General features: G+C 41.3%; 1 protein-coding gene across 4 annotated transcripts in view; it reads right to left on the bottom strand.

Moving 5' to 3' along the window:
- GRIN2A (glutamate ionotropic receptor NMDA type subunit 2A) overlaps positions 1-19760 on the bottom strand; it is a 441648-nt gene that overhangs the window by 174745 nt on the left and 247143 nt on the right. For all 4 annotated transcript variants that reach the window (XM_012448290.3, XM_012448292.3, XM_021673516.2 and 1 more), the window contains one exon: positions 14366-14958. In XM_012448290.3, the coding sequence (XP_012303713.1) occupies positions 14366-14958 (593 nt within the window). The remainder of the gene's footprint in view (positions 1-14365; positions 14959-19760) is intronic.

The following is a 19760-nucleotide window of genomic DNA, read 5'->3' on the forward strand; positions in this document are numbered from 1 at the left end:
GTTTTTAGGTCTAGAAGCTTGACATGGCTCTTTTAAAAATATTCTCTGTGTCTCCACTTGAATTTTTGAATCTATGAATTTGAGAGTTAGAGTTACTCTCTATAGGAATAGCCCCATCTGCCAATTTCAACATTCATCAAAATCTGAGTAAGTTGTTACATGATGTTTTTTCATTGTGGATTGTATTTCCCTGCTGCTTTGCATGCCTGGTAACTTTTGATGGGATGGAAGAAATTATAAATTTTAACTTTTTTCATGCTGATATTTTTGTATTCCTATAAATATCACTGAGCTCTGTTCTAGAGTGACTAAGTTACTTGGAAACAGTTTGATCTTTTCAGATTTTGCTTTTGGTATTTGTTAGGCAGAGTCAGAGCAATGCACAGTCTACAGCTAATTATTTCTCCATTATTGAGACAACCACCTTCTGTGTCGTTAACCCAGTGCCCATGAATAATGGGGTTTTCTAGTCTAACTGGTGGCTAATCCTCACTCCATGTGAGTCCTCGGCTCTGTTAAAATCTTTGAGAGGCTTATTTCTTTGGCTTTAGGTAGTCTCCTCACTCTTATGTTGAGCAGTACTCAGCTCAGCACTCAAGATGGGCCTTAGGCAGATCTCCAAGGTTCTCCATCTATGTAGAGCACTTTTCTCAGGTCCTCTGTCCTGTGGACTCCAGCTGCCTTTGTTTTCCTAGATTCATCTCTGTCTCTTTCATTCAGGGAGTCTGCCAGACATGAGTCCCCTATCCTTAAGCTGCTGCCTGGAAATTCTCTCAAGGAGGTGAGTGGAGCCATAAATAAACTCATTTATTTTATTTTCTATCTTCTTTTGCCCAATAGTTAGGGTCTTAAAAATAATCACTTCATAGTTTTTGCCCATTTTGGTTGTTTCGGTGTGTAGGATATATTACGGTCTGTCTTGGTCTGAAGTAGAAGTCAATAGAATGGAATTTAACGAAGGTAAGTATGACCATTAAATCTGTTAAACATATCCCTAGCAGTTATAATTTATAAACTCAAAAGTTATTTTTGAAGCAAATATTGAAACCCCCAGTATGACTAAGAAAAAGAAAGCAGATTGGAACCAAATACTTTACTAGGTTAAATGACAAACTTGAAATTTTCAGCACTATTTCTTAAAGAAGTAATATGGGTTCCATCAGGCTCAATCATTTGCCATTCACTTGACAAATGTCATAATCCCACTGCACACCCCACCAGAGCAAATATTTTCTTCCAGCCTTAAGATAATATTTACACAAGGGAGAACTCTGTAAGTCAGTAGGTTTTTGCCTTTGGGTAAGGCACTCTAGGCGCAAACAACTCAAATTCTCACCTGTAAGTTGATTGAAGGAGTTTTATGATCTACAGCTACGTGAAATGATCACTTAGTGACAGATGACTATGTCCCAGACATGCCCAGCTATAATTCTGAAAGCCAAGTTTATTTTATTTTGTTTTGAGAAAATGCAGGCAAATGATTAAGGGTACCTCTCCAATATTGGGAAGCCTCTAGTCATAGAAAATCATATACCATCAGTGCTTTATAAGATTTCACCTGCAGCTTTAAGTAAAAATGTTTGACCAGTAATGCTGTAAGCATATAGGATAAAAGCGACCTATGTTTTATACAGTTCTAGTTGTATTAACTCAGGTATGAAGATCCCTGGAGGTAAGCTATCAAAACTTCCTGTTATTGCTCATTCTAATATCTGCCAGTCTTAATAATCATCAAGTTCTTGTTTTGGAAATAAATATACATAATGATGATTATGATAAAAGTAATAAAAATAAATACAAGACAACCTGGGATAAAATACTTAAAGAAGCCCTGGAGGTAATGAAGCAACCCAGGCGGGGACTAAGGTGCACTGCGCAGGCCCTTGCCAATCTAGAGATGCAAGTCACTTCCAACTTTCAGTTGATCATTAGCAGGTCAGGATATGGGATTATTATCACAAACTCCTTCTTTTTCATGGTAAATAAAAAATATAATTTTTGTGAAATCTAATAATGTTTAAACATTGGGACTTGCTTGACTTTTGGAAACAGACAGTCTCACTCTGTCACCCAGGCTGGAGTGCAGTGGTGTGATCTCGGCTCACTGCAACCTCTGCCTCCCAGGTTCAAGCAATTCTCTTGCCTCAGCCACCCAAGTAACTGGGATTGCAAGCACCTGACATCATGCCTAGCTAATTTTTGTATTTTTTTAGTACAGACGGGGTTTCACCATGTTGGCCAGGCTGGTCTCAAAATCCTGACCTCAAGTGATCGGCCCACTTCAGATTCCCAAAGTGCTGGGATTACAGGTGCCCGTGACCATGCCTGGCCACACTCCAAGTTTTAAAAAACATATACACACAATGCAGGTCAATTTGCAGCCTCTGAAAGTAGTAAGGTGGGGCTTAGAACCAAAGGAAACTGGATTTAACTTCTAGCTCCATTTCACATTAGCTGTGTGGCTCTTTTCAAGTTATGTAACTTCTCTAGTCCTTTTTACTTATCTGTAATATGAATTATGATTTATAATTGACCTGCTGGTACTCTATCTAGCATTCATTTATCTCTTTCTCATGCTTAACGAAACTCAAATTTTATTGAGACTTCATGCCTCCTATAAGAATCTATGGAACTTAAGGGATATTTACCCCATTCCCAGCTCCAGGAGTAGGTCTGGTTTGATTTAACCTTATCATATTTGCCTTCTCTGTGACTGGGTCAGGAGTTTGGAGTTAAGCCAGTCAGTACCTGGCATTTTCAAAATCACCATTATTGGCCCAAAGATGGGTACATGACCTAATTTGGCCACAAACAAAAAAGTCTTCCCAGGTGTTGCTAACAGCAAACTTGAGGTAATAAGGAAGCCAGTTAAAGAGAAAAAAAAAAAAATCACACTGCCCAAAGAGCAGAGTCAAGAGATCATAGAGGAAAGAACTAGAAGCTTTATCATGCTGCACCTGAAATCCAAACTACTTCTGTAATTTTTGTTATGGGAAATAATTCAATCACATAGCTTTGAGTTAACTTGATTGCTATCTGCAGTAAAAACATCCTAACTCCCATCTAAGGATGAAAGATAATGTATTTAAACTGATTGACATGTAGGAGGCAGTCAATACATGGTAGGTCTTATCCTTAGAGTACTTTCACATTTCCAGTACTTCACATTTAAAAATATATATCCTTAGATCATGTAACCTATGAAACGTGAAGTTTGCCTGCTCATCTCCACATACATAATGATGCATTAATTTTTTAAACTTCCTCTTATTAATAGTGATGGAAATGAAAAAGAAATAAGCACATTTCTCAGGAGAGCTATTTTCTATCATGTGGAAAACTAGGCAGGGTGGATTTATTCTTCGTGTTTGGCCAAGATGTAACCAAATGAAGCAGATCCTCAGGAAGCTAGCTGTGGGGATTTGGACAACGGTACACCAGACACCAGCAGATCTGCCAGTTCATTCACCCAACTTTGAGGCCTGTGTAGAAATGTGGCTGGCCTCCCATGCCCACGCAGAACACAGCTAGCCCCATCACGCTGGACCATGACTCCTCTATCCCTGAGATTCATGCCAGGATTTGAGGCACCAGGAACCTGGACGGGGGCTCAGTCACACCTGCAGGCAGGCAGCATCCACATGGAAGCAAGAGGTGAGGGAAGCAAAGAAGCAAGGAGACAAAGGCAGAGAACAGGTGGAAAGGCCAGTTCTGGCTCTCTCGCTCCCACCTGGAAGGGATGAGAAAGAGAGCTTTTGGCCTATATATAGAGAGGTGCATAGACAGATACTCTTTCAGGAAAGCAAACCAAGGACAGCTCATAAATGAATTGCCCATGAGCACCTATCCCTTTATATTTTGCCACATGCTTCTCCCTTTGGGTAGAAAGGATTTTTAACTTTGTCTTTTTGTACACTATCAGATGTTGCACAAATCATGTCCAGAATGAAACAAAGACAGAGGTTTACCCCTTCCTCATCTCTCCAGACTCAAAAAGCCCCATGCCCTCCTCATCTCTCCAAATCCAAAGTTCCATCACTCGTCATTTACTCATCCGTCGAATCCAAAGCTCTATCACCTCCTCATCTCTCCAGTCTCAAAGCTCCATCACCTTATCATCTGTCCAGACCTAAAGTTCCATTACTTTCTTATCTCTCCAGATCCAATGCTCCATCACCCATCACTTTCTCATCTGTCCAGATCCAAAGCTTCAACACCTCTTTATCTATCCAGAGCCAAAACTTGGCTTGCCATCTGAGTCATGTCTCAAGTCCAGTATGATATTTGTTTGTTGCAACTCAAAGGGTTCACTGCTCAAATGATTTACCAGGCAATTCATTGTGTAATCAATTTTACTTTTGTCTAGGTGCAATGGTTTACTCCTGTAATCCCAGCACTTTGGGAGGCCGAGGTGGGTGGATCACCTGAGGTCAGGAGATCAAGACCAGCCTGGCCAACATAGTGAAACCCCATCTCTACAAAAATGCAAAAATTAGCTGGGTGTGGTGGTAGGTGCCTGTAGTTCCATCTATTTGGGAGGCTGAGATGGGAGAATTGCTTGAACCCAGGAGGTGGATGTTGCAGTGAGCCAAGACTGTGCCACTGCACTCCAGCCTGGGTGACAGAGGGAGACTCTATCTCAAAAAAAAAAAAAAAAAAAAAAAAAAAAAAAAAAAAAAATTACTGTTTAAGGAGAACTGCTTAACTCTGTAAGGATGCACCAAACCTAGACATATTAGCAACAGCCATAGATTATACATTTGTGGAAGGCTTACAGGACCTATTACAATGCTGCTCATGGAGCAAACTCTGTACAGATGCCCACCAGGCATCACAAAAAAAATCTACGTTGGGAATAAAGTCTCCATGTGGCAAGAGCACCTGGTATTTACAGCCTAGCTCTTTCTTTCCAACATTCTCTCTCCCCTTGGAGGATTATTTACCAATTACTGTTAACGTTCCTCATGGTTTGAACCCAGGCCCTCCTGAGTCATCGTTCTCCCCTGCATGACCTTGCCCAATCACAGGGCTTCGACTGCCTTCAATGAGCTCAAATCCTGTGTATTCCATTTTCAGTCTGTACTCAGACTCTTCTCTCTGATTGCCCACTTGAGATTTTCACTTGGATACCTCAAAAGTATGTCTAATTTAACATGTCTAAAATTTGAAGGCACTGACTCTCTGTCCCCCAACATTTTTATTTTGAGACAGAGTTTCTCTCTGTCACCCAGGCTGGAGTGGAATGGTGTAGTCTTGGCTCACTGCAACCTCTGCCTCCCGGGTTCAAGCTATTCTCCTGCCTCAGACTCCTGAGTAGCTGGGATTACAGGCGCCCGCCACCACACTCAGATAATTTTTGTATTTTTTGTAGAGTCAGGGTTTCACCATGTTGGCCAGGCTGGTCTTGAACTCCTGATCTAACGATCCACCTGCCTCCGTCTCCCAAAGTGCTGGGATTGCAGGCGTGAGCCACCACGCCTGGCCTCCGCAATATTTCTTTCCTTGTTTCTTCTGTTTTGTAAATGACACCATCATCTACTAGGCTATACAAGAGAAAAATTATTATTATAGCTCTTTTAACACCTCATATTCAACTATTAAGTCTTATCAGTTTTATACACCAAATACGCATTAAGCCTGCCCATTTTTCTCTGAATCCACAGCCATTACTCTAATCCAAGTCACCATTTCCACTTTCCTAGACTTATGCCAGGGTCTCCCAACCAGCCTATGTTTCTACACATTAAAAACTCCCAACCTCAATATACACTCTGTCAGCAGGCACCAGAGTAATAGAGATGGGGCTCTAATTTGCTTTGTCTTTTCACAAAAGAGAGTTGCAGCAAATAATTAGCATATGTCACCAAATTACCAAATTTCAAAATGAAAACTTCTCTAGTATTCAACCCTGGGGGAAATAGATCAATGTGCCTTTTTGTTATGCATGCTGGTTCCAAAATCCCAAGACTTACATCTGGCCTAAGGCAAATTTGAACAATATTTGTGCTTTATGTGTGACCCCAAAACAACCCAAACCACCTTTCTCTCAAGGTAAAGGCACAGCCAACTTCTGGTCCTCCCAAGCTGCCAGCATCAGGTTTCCACCATTTGTCGAGCTATTCATTGGGTGCCAATTGGAAATGATTGACTTGCATTGCAGGGCTGGCATACGGTTCTTTTGAGTTCTAGCCATAAAAGGGAGGGCTGTGTTCCAGGAGAGATGCCACAAACAGAGATGATGCTGAAGAGAGGCTGTTGACTTAGTGCTCAGGATGAATACCCAGGAAGCTCAGCCCACTCTCATGGGGCCATCAAGACTAGATCAAGCTGTGCCTCTGGTCCAGGGAAGGAGGAGAATTAACACCTGTAGAGTGCCAACTACATCCTAGATGCTTGGCTAAGTATAATATACGCATTTAAGTGTCATCATCCTCCCTATTCTTCGAATTTTCTTTGTTTACAATCGAGGAAATGGAAGCTCAAAGAAGTTAAGCGACTTTCGCAAAATAACCCAAATAAGAGGGTTTGAACACAGCACTGTCTAAATCCACATTCCACAAAGTCACATAGCCTTGGGGAATGTGCTTTGTGTTCCTCTGGATTCTCTCACCTCATATCTCTTGCTGATTTACTTTGAGACTCAGATGTTTTTCCCACTTCTGAGTTCAGAGTCCCTGTCAGATGTACAGCACAGGCCCACGGGATAGCTTGACTTCCGAGGTGCCTGCTGTCACTGCAAGAAGTGTTTGTTGAGCATATGGTGATCCCACAGATAAATATTTGCCAAGAGTTATCACATTCACCTAGGGAAGTTTTAACTGTGGTCAAGCTCGGAGAATTAACTGAGCAGGCACTTTTATTGGCATTATAGAAAACCAACAGTGATGATTCTGATTATTAAACAAAAATATGCCAACCAGGTTTAGCACAGTCTCTTAATGGGTCATTAAACCAAGAATTTTTCCTATGGTTATTTTAGAAATGAAGATTTAAAGTAGTATCACTGTAACTTAGACATGAATAAAACTCTTTCTCTCATATATATCTTCCTTCTCTTTCCCTTTCTGCAGGGGTAATAATTTACAATGTTGTTGGTTTTTAAAGCAGAAGCCTGACTTCATAAATCAAGAAGTCAATTCAAAAACATAAATGGCTAAGCCAGATGTCATGAATGAAGGCCAAATAACTTCCTTTCAATACTAATTCATAACTCTCCTGAGATAAGATTTTTTTGCCCTCTCATTTGTGCTACAGATCTACTTGAGCTCTTCTACTTGATTTCCAATGCAGTAACTTCTCCATGTCCCACTTTCCTATCTAAAATGGGAGCCACAGAACATACAGTTATAATTTGGTAATTAAAGAATAGAATTGAAATTCAGTTTCATCATTTACTTCCCTAGCTTATGCCTAGCTTGCAGCGTAACTAGTATAAAGTTATAATGATGATGATGATGATGACCACAATAATAAGTAAAAGATAATTATAACCATGACCCGATAGTTATTTGTAAAATGCCTACTCCATGCTTGGCACTGTGCTAAATGTATATACATTTTTTTTTTGAGACAGAGTCTGGCTCTGTCACCCAGCTCACTGCAACCTCCACCTCTGGATTTAAGCAATTCTCCCTGCCTCAGCCTCCTTAGTAGCTGGGATTACAGGTGCCCACCACCATGCCCGGCTAATTTTTGTATTTTTTAAGTAGAGACAGGGTTTCGCCATGTTGACCAGACTGGTCTCGAACTCCTGACCTCAGGTGATCCACCTGCCTCGGCCTCCCAAAGCACTGGGATTACAGGCGTGAGCCACTGCACCTGGCCTAAATGTATATACTTTTATTTAATTCTGCTATAATAAGAAGAGACATCTATCTTACACACATACACTCTTTAGAAAAACTCCTGGGTTCAGAGTTGTTAGTAACTTATACTTGGTAAATATGTGGTAAATTCATAGTCGAGTCTGTCATACTACTCAGCCCATGAACTTTTCTTGATGTCACACTGCCCACTTTCCAATGGCCATATTTCTCCCAAGGTAATCCTTTAGTAAGAGGGTTTTGGTCTGAAAACATCCACCCTCTCCCTTCTATGACCTCCTCTTTAATAAGTATAAAATGTGTCCCCTCCACTGTGGAAGAAGAAACATATATACACATGCAGATAGAAAGACACACACAAAAAAGCACATAAACATGTGTGAACATGTGTGTATTTACATACACATGCATATATATGTGTGCAAAAACACGTTTGTAGATATACACAAACACACAGCACTCACAGCACAAACTTCATGCTTTGCATTTCATAAAACCACAGGTTAAAATGTGATAGGAATTTCACCTGGGTCTACATGCTTGAACCAAGTGCCAAATAGGCATTAATGGGTAGAGCTTTAAGCATCAGAGGAAATAAATAAAAGCTAAAGACGCTTGGAAAATAATCACAGAGCACTGAGTCACCCACATCCTATTCCCCTTGTTAGGTGCTGTGTTTTAGCATAAGGACATTTTTCTTTCTCCTATACCTCCAATTTGGGAGGCTGGGCCTCTACTATGGAATATTCCACTGGCCCCCAAACCTCAGAGCAAACAGTAGATGAATGACAGCCCTGCCCTGCTCAATAATCACATGGCAGTTTTTTTGTGTCTCTCCAACTATGAATAATGGGTGCTTAGTGTCTATAAGACACCAAATACAGTTTTTGAACGAATGAATGGTAATATCATGGGCTATGGCATGGAGAAACACTTGCTTCATGCATAACTTTTTTTTTTTTTTTTTTTTTGAGGCACTGAGTCTTGCTCTGTCACCCAGGGTAGAATGCAGTGATGTGATTTTGGCTCACTGCAACCTTCGCCTGTTGGGTTCAAGAGATTCTCCTGCCTCGGCTTTCCAAGTAACTGGGATTACCAGCATGCAGTACCATGCCCAGCTAATGTTTGTACTTTTTTAGTAGAGAAGGGGTTTCACTATGTGTTGGTCAGGCTAGTCTCGAACTCCTGACCTCAGGTGATCCAACAGCCTCAGCCTCCCAAACCTGGATGGCTTATAGGTGGGAGCCACCACGCCCAGCCTAATAACTTTAGATCTACAAGTTTCATCCATAGTAGTAACCATTTACAGTCTGCTTTTTCATGTGCCACACACTGGCCTAAGAGGCAAAGCTTTTCTTATCCCTGTATTACACCTAAGGGAGCAGACTTGGAGGAGTTCAGTGACTCACCTAAATTCCTAGGTCTAAAAAACAGATCAGGTTCAAACCCACGCAGCCTGACCCCACTGTCCATGCTCTTAACTGTGATGCCACACTGCCTCCCAGGGAGCCCTGGCCACTCATAAACTGGACAGGTTCTTGTGACAGCACTGGAAATAACAGCCTGGATTCCACTGGCTAAACAAGTAATGGTTTACCTTCACAATTCTGGGAGTTACCAGTGACATGCTCTGTGCTTGGTGAAGGAACAGATGTTTAATAACTGTGCAGTAGCAAGGAGGAGGTTATATAACATGGCTGAGCTATTTTTGAACTTTGGAAAATGCTGACTGCTCTTTTCAAAGTGTCTTCTGTAAAATCAGGAATATTAAACGTGAAGAAAATATCCCCCTTTCCTGTACTATTTTTTCCCCTGAAACCCTATGTACAGAAACAGGTCGATGGTAAGGTCATCAACATACCATCCCTTGCAAGCAGCGCCTTGTACCATGCCCAGCCCATGAGCAATAAATCATTGTTACAATATCCTAACTGCACCAGCTCTTTGCATGAGATTATAAATAAAGTCCATGAGGACCACCAAGTGGCACGTCTAGCTGGCCCCACGACTTTGTTCTCAACCAGTCAAAGCTGGATCTCAGATCCCCTCAGTAACTCATCATGAAAACATCAGGTATGACCTCATCTGAACTTCTTCTGAAGCTATTTGCAACCTCCCTACTATATAGGAGGAATAGTGAAAGCTATTTGTTTACTAGATGCTTTGCAAAGAAAGAACTTCATCCAGCTGAAAATGTAATTTTTAAGCTTGAAGTGAGGAACTCCTAACTTGAGAGTCCTAGGTATCTATTGAACAAGCAGATAGATCTAACTCAGGCTACAGATAGATTTGTTCTCTGCTTTCAGCAATCTAGACTGAAAAATCCTTTACTATAAAAATCTAAGTGTCCATCAAAAAGGAATAATTAAATAAAAGATGGAACACTTATATAATAGAATATCATCAATAAAATGAATGCAAGTGAATCATCTTCATAGAGGGATTTTGAAAATATAAGATTGAGGTAAAGGAAATTGGAATACATTAGACACCATTTGTGTACATTAGAAAGAACTATGTATTGGGAATATTATTGCACATGTATGTGTATTGAAAATACAAAAACATGTACATGGATTTGGATGTATACCAAATTAATCATCATGTTTTCCCCTTCTATGGAGAGAAGAGAAGAAAAGTGGGACAGGGAAACAAATATAATCAGAACTTCTACATTATCATTAATATTTTATTTCTTTTAAAATGCTGAAACACACATTAAGTTTTGGCATGTTTAGCTTTGTTCTCTATGATGAATACTGGGTTGAGTATTTTCCCAGATTCTGTAGTTTTCTGTACTATTCTTTCTTTTCAATATTAAAAAAAGAATTCTTATTACCTAACTTTGTCTTTAGACAAATTTCCCCCATCTTGAACAGACTATACAATGTTTAAGGAAAGAAGTTATATCTTAATTCATCTATGTATCCCAGGGGCTAGCACAGTGTCTGTTGCTTGGAAAGAATGATAGACGAAGGATAGAAGAATATAGTGCCTTGGCTGGGTGTGGTGGCTCACGCCTGTAATCCCAGCAATTTGGGAGGCTGAGGCAGGTGGATCACCTGAGGTCATGAGTTCGAGACTGCCTGGCTAACAGGGTGAATCCCTGTCTCTACTAAAAAATAAAAAAATTAGCCAGATGTGGTGGTGCACACCTGTAGTCCCAGCTACTTTGGAGGCTGGGGCGGGAGAATCTCTTGAATCCAGGAGGTGGAGGCTGCGGTGGGCTGAGATCACGCCATTGCACTCCAGTCTGGGCAACCCAGTGAGAGTCCATCTCAAAAACAAAAAAAACAAAAAAACCAACCTGCCTTTTTGGGCTTTCTCTAACTCCCTGTCAAGGGCAGCCTGGCAGGGTTCCACTGTTCCCTAGGGTGGGCGTCAGGGACCGTGGGAGAGCATGGCATGGAGCGACTGCTCATGCATCATCCAAGCTTATACACTGGGTGGACACCACCAGCCCTGTATGGATGGAGAGATGTTTCATTAAACACAAGCAGTGGATGGCAACTTAACACACTTGATTAATTGCTTCTCTGGGGCTGAAATATCATTTACAAAATTGCTGTGTTTAAAGGTATAACTTTGGGAAATAGCACAAAAGCATTTCACAGCAGCAAAAAAAAATTTTTTTTAAAAAGAATAGAATCCCAGTGGTCACTGGAAAGAGATCTAAATGTCTTGCCAATTATCCGTCTAGAATTCCTTTTCCTGTATATATTATATTTCAATTGCCCTAAAATTGAGTTATGTTTCTATCAAAATTACACATTTCTGAATATTCCAGCTGCAGGGCACATCTTATTATGGGGAACGAGAATTCATTAGCCTCACTTGTGTCTTTGGGCTGGCAGCAATCCTGCCTCCGTAAGAAACTCCCATGTCCCATGTTGATTTATCTGAGTTCCTTCCTGATATCAGGACAATTATTTAAAATGCTGAAAGTGGCAATGTAGAAACAGGATTACTAAAGAGGGTAAAAGGACAGAGGACAGAGAAATGTCAAAGGAGCATGATTTCTTAATTCAAGAGTTCATTTTTCAGATTTATGTTAATTGTAAAGAGGTATATTCTGTCTACTTCATCACACACACACACACACACACACACACACACACGCACACAGATAGACAAATCCCTCCAGCCCCAGTTCAGAGATACCCTCTGAAATGTAGCAGATTTAAAGTCCTAAAACTTTGCAGAAATATTTCAGAGTGACATAGTACCCTGCTGGCAATAAACCAACATGGTTTGCTGACTGTAATTCCTTTTTTTTAATTTTTTTTTTTTTGAGATGGAATCTCTGTCACCCAGGCTGAAGTGCAGTAGTGTGATCTCAGCTCACTGTAACCTATGCCTCTCCCTCTCAGGTTCAAATGATTCTCCTGCCTCAGCCTCCTGAGTAGCTGGGATCACAGGCATGCTCTACCACACCTAGGTAACTTGAGTATTTTTAGTAGAGACAGGGTTTCACCATGTTGGCCAGGCTGGTCTTAAACTCCTGGCCTCCAGTGATCCACCCGCCTCAGCCTCCCAAAGTGCTAGGATTACAGGCATGAGCCACCACCCCTAGCCTGATGACTGTAATTTCTGATGATCAAAACCTTTACTGATCACTCTGGAAGTTATTTAATATTACTAGGTGGTAAATACTGTGCTAAACAGTACTTTTCACGCAGCACCTCAATGAATATGACAATCTCTAGAATGTTGGTTCTCAAAGCACAGCCCCTAGACCAAGAAAATCAGCATTACCCCAAAACTTGAAAGAAATAGCAAATTCATGGGGTCCATGCCATATTTTCTATTACATTAGAAACTCTGAGATTGGGGCCTAGTAACTCGTGTCTTAACAAGTCCTCCAGATATTCTGATGCCTGCTGAGGCTTGAGAAATGTTGCCTAAAATTTAGGTGGTATTATCATCACTTTGCAATAAACACCTGAGGCCCAGAAAAGTTGAATGATTGTGCAAGTCATGTAGAAAGTGGATGAAACAAGCTTTGAATGCAGACAAGTCTAATTCCAGAGCTGAGGCCCTCTATCACAGTTCTACACTGCCCATTATCTGAAGAATGAAGCATGGATTAAATCAGTGAACATCAGGCAAAGCCATGCAAAATGGGTATAGAAGTGATCATTCTAAATCTCAACAGCTGAGCATAATGACAGGCCACAAGGAACAATGACACTTCTCAGAAATATAAAATTTAACTTAAATGTTCACCAAGATGGGAGTAGTTAAATAAATTATGATACATTCATATAATGGAATATAATGCTGTTTTACGAGTAATGTTTGCCAAGATTTCCAGTGACCTACAAAAATACTTAGAATATAAGAAGGGAAAAAATTCAGATGCAAAATCAAACAGAAACCAGGAATACTAGTGTGGGAAGTTTCCCCAAAGCGTAACATGCTGGTGAGGATGTGGGAAATTGAGTAGTTTCACAAACTGTTGGTGTGAATATAAATTGATGTAGTTACTTTGCAGGACAATTTGGCAATAGATGCTTCAATTTAAAATGCACATGAATTAGGACCCAAAAATCCTGTATCTTAGAATCACCCCTAGAAAAAAACAAAGACATGTATAAAGATTATCATTGCAGTTTAGCTTCTAATAGGAAAATAACCTGACCAAAACCCTAAATTAAATGTTTATATCACAAAGAAATGATGAATTCTTGAGGTGATGAAAACCCCATTTACCCTGATGTGATTATCACACACTGTATGCCTGTACCAAAATACTTCACTTATTCTATAAATAGACACATTTTTGTATTGGGGTTTGGGGCAGGAGGTGGAGACGATTAATAGATTTAAAAAAATAGAAAGAATGAAATGGACCTACTATATGATAGCACAATAGGGTCACTATAGTCAATGACAAATGACTTGTATATTTTAAAATAACTTAAAGAACATAATCAAATTGTTTGTAACTCAAAGGACAAATGCTTGAGGGGATGGATACCCCATTCTCCATGATGTGCTTATTTCAGATTACATGCCTGTGTCAAAATATCTCATCTACCCCATAAACATATATACCTACTATGTACCCATAATTTTTTAAAAATAAAAGAAAATTAACTCCTAAATTTCTGTCATTATGTAGATTGGATAGCTAAATCATGATACCATGATACTATATTGAAGAATGTGATGTGGGTGTTGGAGTTAGACTTGTCTGGGTCCAAATCTTTATGAGTTACAGAAAATATAGATACACATGAGATATAGTTATAGATAGATAGATAGATAGATAGGAAGAAAGAATAATCCCAGGTGTAGGTTTCCAAGATATATTGTTGAGTACTAAAAAAAGGTAAGTTGCAGGAAACAAAGTTTGATGTGACTTATCTTACAAAGGAGATGAGAGAAAGAGGGAGGGAGAACAAAATAAAAATCCCATAAGTAAACATACAACTTTCTGCATTTTCAGTGAGTATTTCCGTCAATGAGTATGTAAGCAAGCAAACAATGACAACAACAAACTCTGATCCCACTTTGGGAGACAACAAGCCCTTTCTTACGGGTGCAAGGTGTGCATCGGGACCTCTGGCCTCTCCATCTGCCCGTAGCAGCTGGCCTTGGCCTCAGGAATGTAGGAGAACTTCTCCAGCATAGATGATGCAGCGGTGGTGAGGATGCCGATGCCGTCCCTCACTCTCGCCTCCAGGCTGTAGTCCCAGTCATCGTAGGAGACGGAAATGAGTCCTGATGGAAACTCTTTGGGGATGAGCTCCGTGTTCCCAGAGACCAAGCTGGGGACAATCCAGAAGAAATCATACCCGGTAAGGCCGAGGGAGCGGGCCTCACTCAGAATGAGGACAGCCTCGTCTTTGGAACAGTAGAGCAAGATGACAGAAGAGTGGATCTTTTTCAACTGGACTTGCGTCTTGGCATCCTCAAAGGAAGTGTCCAGGGTGATCACATTCTGCATGTCCCAGCCCACAAAGCTATTGTCCACTGTGGTCTTGACGAAGCTGATGAAGTCCCTGTAGCCAGGGAAGATGGTGGTCACCAAAGAGAAGACATGCCAGTCATAATCCTGCATGATCTTCAGCATGACTGTGGCTTGTTGCTGGATGGATGCTCCAAATTGGAAGAAGGTAGACGTCGGATCCTGCCAGAAGAAAGAGAGCAAAACAGAGGATGAGGCAGGAGGTGGTTTATATAGAAGCACAGCTGCATCCTAGAAGTAAGGAAAGTAAATCACACATCAACCATTTGCAGACATTCCTGAGCACCTACTGTATGCCAGACTCCTCCAGCACAGATCCTGCAACTACAGAGAGGAGAGAAGCCCTGGTATTCAGGAGTTCATAGCCAGGTCCTGGAAGGATATCTGTTATTATTGCTTGCTTATCATCTATTCTTCTCATTTTCCTCTAGTTCATTCTGCCCCTTGCTCCTTTGAGACCGTATGGTTCCAACAGAACAAACTATCTGTTCCCACCCCAGCTCATGATGGGAAAATCAAGCCAAGGAAACAAAACAGCATCAGCAAAGACAGTTTTCTAATGATATATTTGGAGCCCCTGGGGTCTGTCAAGTCTGAAGCCATTTCTTCTGGACTTCTCAGTTATAGGAGCCAGTAAGTTTCTATGCTCACATAAGCAATTTGAGTAGGGTTTCTGTCACTTGAATGTAAGACTCCCATGTAATACAGAGTGTCATAAATACCATGTTGACATGTACCTTTTCAATCAACAAATATTTGTCAAACACTTATTAAGCGCCAACACCATTCTAGACGTTAGGGAAGTAATGAGGTAGGACACAGACACAGACACAGTCTCTCCCTTCATAGATCTGATGAGAACTTGAGGAAAAGCAATTTCCATGAACTGAGGGCTAAAGAGGCATATGACATATTGAAGGAGCATCCAGGTGAGGAAGAGGGGAAGTGAGTGGGTGTTAGAGGGGTCCTGAGGATGCACTGCAACTATTTCAGAAGCTGTAGATGAATGCATCATGGTGTCCAAAGCAGGGGATACAACATGATATTGAAGAGCTTGGCAGAACCCCCAGCACATAGGGTCTGAGGACTAGGTCCAAAGGGTTAGACTCTATCTAGAGGATAAGGGAGAGTCACTGAATGCTCTCACCCTAGAAAGTGGCATGATAACTTATGTTGGGTTAAAGGTCCTCTATTAGCCCTAACATCTCCACCAATCTAGGATCATGAGAACAAATTTCCATTTAGAAAAGGCAGGTGATGCATACAGTGGTACAGTATACAAACTGTCTTCACACCCCCTAACTCATCAAATCCCTGCAGTGATCCTACAAAGTTGGTATTGTTGGCAGGGAAAATGAGGCTCAAAATGGTCACACAGCAAGTAGGCATCTGAACCTCGGTGCCGTGACTCTGCGTCCTAGCCCCCTTTCTGACACTCAACCACAGCCTTCCTGGGATCACTAAAGATCTGCATGGAACAGATGCTTAAACCACATTGTTGACTGGTGGCTATGGTGTAAAAATGCTGAAGAAAAAGAAGGTATGCCTCTGTGTTACAGCAAAACAGGATTTGACAAGTGCTGAAAAATTTTTTTGTCAGGGAACTGAAAGAATTCTCAAAGGGTCTTCATCATATTATACTCGTTTTTATTTTGTATTTTGTATTTACCATGTGTATTGAACACAACCTCAACAGGATAACTTGTGGGGATTCCATTGCGTGTGTGTGTGTGTGTGTGTGTACATGCGTGCACACGTGTGTGTGTGTGCGTGTGTGTAAAAAGTGGATGTTCCATTCAGGTTTTTCAGAATAATACTTTGTAGCTCTGCATGCCAATTATTTCAACAAGCTTACATCGCTTTCCCTGTGGGTGCTCACTAAAAGTTTTATCAGAATGGGCCAAAAGTTATAGTTCTTCGAAAAACTGCTCTTTTCTGAAATGCATGGGTTTGGGGGATAATCTGAGTGAAGCGTGGCCTGAAGGCAGGGAGAAGAAACAAGAATAAATGTCTTCTGGGCCCCTTCCAACATTAAAGTTCTATGAATTTTACCTAATTAAATCAATTAAAGTGGATAACAGATTTAAAGACTTTGGATAATTATTTTTTCCCTACAGTAGCTTTTGCAGAAATCCAATATTCTTGAATTGATTAACCATTTTAAATCACAAGACTGTGAGCTCCTCAAGGGCAGAGATTTTTGTTATCCTCATCTTTATGTCCCCAGAACCTGGCAGAAGTCTTGGTACACCCATAAATGGATCACAAAGGAATGAATATGTGAATGAAGCCTAAGAGGAATGTTCTTGGTTTAGACCAGAAAGGAAAAGAAGGAGAATTCAGTATCTGAGACTGTATTTTGTGTAGATTCTGAATATCATGTCCAAAACAAAACAAAACTTTCAACATCATCACCTACACCTACCTACCCTGAAGAACTACCCAACCATTCAATACCCAACCTATATCTCAATGTGTCCTTTATTGATAAAGAGGAGAATATAGAAAACCTGTAAACCTGAGTAGTTGTTCAAAGAACCTCATTAAATGGCAAAAAAAAAAAAAAAAAAAAAAAAAGGCAAAACATAAAGAAACCACCAATAGAAGTAGAGTCTAAAAACAATTATATTCACCACCCTCACACACTGTGAGATGCCTCTTGGGATGGGATGAAAATGCTCTAAATTTAATTACAAAAGAAATGTAATAACTCCCACGGAGAAATGATGCCTTGAAGAAAGCCGGTCACCAGAGCTACCTTGTAACTGCAAAAGGTGGTGGATCAGCAACTTGCACTGAGTACACAAGGAATACAGAAAGCTCTCAACAGGACTCACCCTAAAGGCACCACTGGATCCCGATAAAAAGGGTCTATGAAACACTTCCTTGGGAACACCGGTATTGGTGGAGAGGTGGAGGTCAGACATGCCAGATGGTAATGGAATGTGGGATCCTCCAACACCCTTGCTCCATGTACTCTGAGCCAGACATGACCACTGTACCCATGAAAAGGTTTGTGCACAGAGCAGAGCTATAAGCACACGCATCTTATCTGGTTCTCCACATGTAGAGGAGGGCATGGCTGCACTGTGAACTTCCTCAGGAGAAAGATAATTACAGGGACAGCAGTTAATCAGCCCAGAGCCAGCTCGGCACAGCCCATCTGTGAAAGATCTTGTGCAAAAACCCTTGCTTTGTGCTGTCTCTGTCCTGCCAAACTTCAGCCCAAGATGAATCTCTCCTATTACCCTTTATGCTGATCCCCATTCACAGTCTCTCCCCAGAATGGAGAATACTAGAACCTCTGGGGTTGGACTATCCAGTTCCAATCCTCATTACGTGGCCTTGGGTTGGGGGAAAAAAATGACTCAATCTTTCTAAGTCTCAGTTTTCTCATCTATAAAATGGGTGCAGCTATGGTAATAATGATCACAGTTAACATGCTAGAAATACTTACTCTATGAGAGTCAGGTTGCTCCTTATTTTCTAGGTAATATCTCATTTAATGCCACCCCCAGCCACCTTACTAAGTTGGCACTAGTAGTATGCCCATTTTACAAATGAAAAAAGACCCAGAAGCACAGTGACTTTCCCAGGTTCATACAGGTAGAAAATCGGGTTTGCCTGCACTCAGAGTCTAGAGCTTTTTACCTCTGCACTCTGTTGTTGCCAATAATGGCGCTTCCTCATTGAGTTGTAGACATTAAATGATCTCCCTGTATCAAAGCGTCCAGCGCAGTGCCCATCTGATATCAAGTACTAAGCAAATATTTCACATCAGGAGATTATGCTATTTTTTCAAAGAGGTAATCCACACTCTGGACTCAGAGCATCTCAACCACTCACCCTGTTCAGAGCTGCCCAGTTGAAACTCTTTTTTTTTTTTTTTTTTTTTGAGACGGAGTTTCGCTCTTGTTACCCAGGCTGGAGTGCAATGGCACCATCTTGGCTCACCGCAACCTCCCCCTCCTGGGTTCAGGCAATTCTCCTACCTCAGCCTCCCGAGTAGCTGGGACTACAGGCGCGTGCCACTATGCCCAGCTAATTTTTGTATTTTTAGTAGAGACGGGGTTTCACCTTGTTGACCAGGATGGTCTTGATCTCTTGACCTCGTGATCCACCCACCTCGGCCTCCCAAAGTGCTGGTATTACAGGCGTGAGCCACCGCGCCCGGCCCCCATTGAAACTCTTAAAGCATCACTTTACCATGCCACTGCCCTGCTCTATAGTCATCAGTAGCTCCCCTCAGCCTACCATGTTAAGTTCAGACTCCCTAGCCTACTCCTTTATGTGCACCAGCTTTATAGTTGATATATCATGGGCTCTAGGGTCTATTGAACCTGAGTTCGAGTCCTGCCTCAGCAGGACTGTGGCTAACTTAGCTGTGTGGCTTTGGGAAAGTGCTTAATCTTTCTGGGCCTGAGTTTCTTTACCTTTAAGATAGGAATAATGACCCTTCCATCCCATGGGGCTGCTGTGAGAATGGGATAAAATGGTAGAAGTAGAGACTCATCTGTCCACACCTGTCTTTGATAGTTTGGGTGCTTGCCTACACATCCTTGGTCCTACAGACCACACAGACATCGTTAGAAACCTAAGAGGGTCCTCATCCTATTTAGGGACTGGCCTCTCCAGGTCCACTGACGTGCTAGTTTCAAATCCTTACCTCCCCCTGCAAAACAGCTCATTCATTCTGACCCCAAGAAGCCTACATAATGCAAAGAAACTCCCTTTCTGTACAGCAATGAATCCATGCTTTGGAGAGAAGCCATCCCTAATGTCCTTTCTGGGCATCATGCAGTTACCCTGTACCACTCTCATTCCTACTGACACCTGAAACTTCAACTTCAAAACCACCGTGAACCAAAAGCATCATCCACCCCTTGAAGGGACAGAAACGAGGACCTATTTGCACAAAATAATTGCATAACAAAGCAATGAAGAGGATCACATTTAGCGTTGGG

Source organism: Aotus nancymaae, unplaced genomic scaffold, assembly GCF_030222135.1.
Source record: "Aotus nancymaae isolate 86718 unplaced genomic scaffold, 86718_ANA_hifiasm-v0.15.2.pri h1tg000049l, whole genome shotgun sequence".
Lineage (NCBI taxonomy): Eukaryota > Metazoa > Chordata > Mammalia > Primates > Aotidae > Aotus > Aotus nancymaae.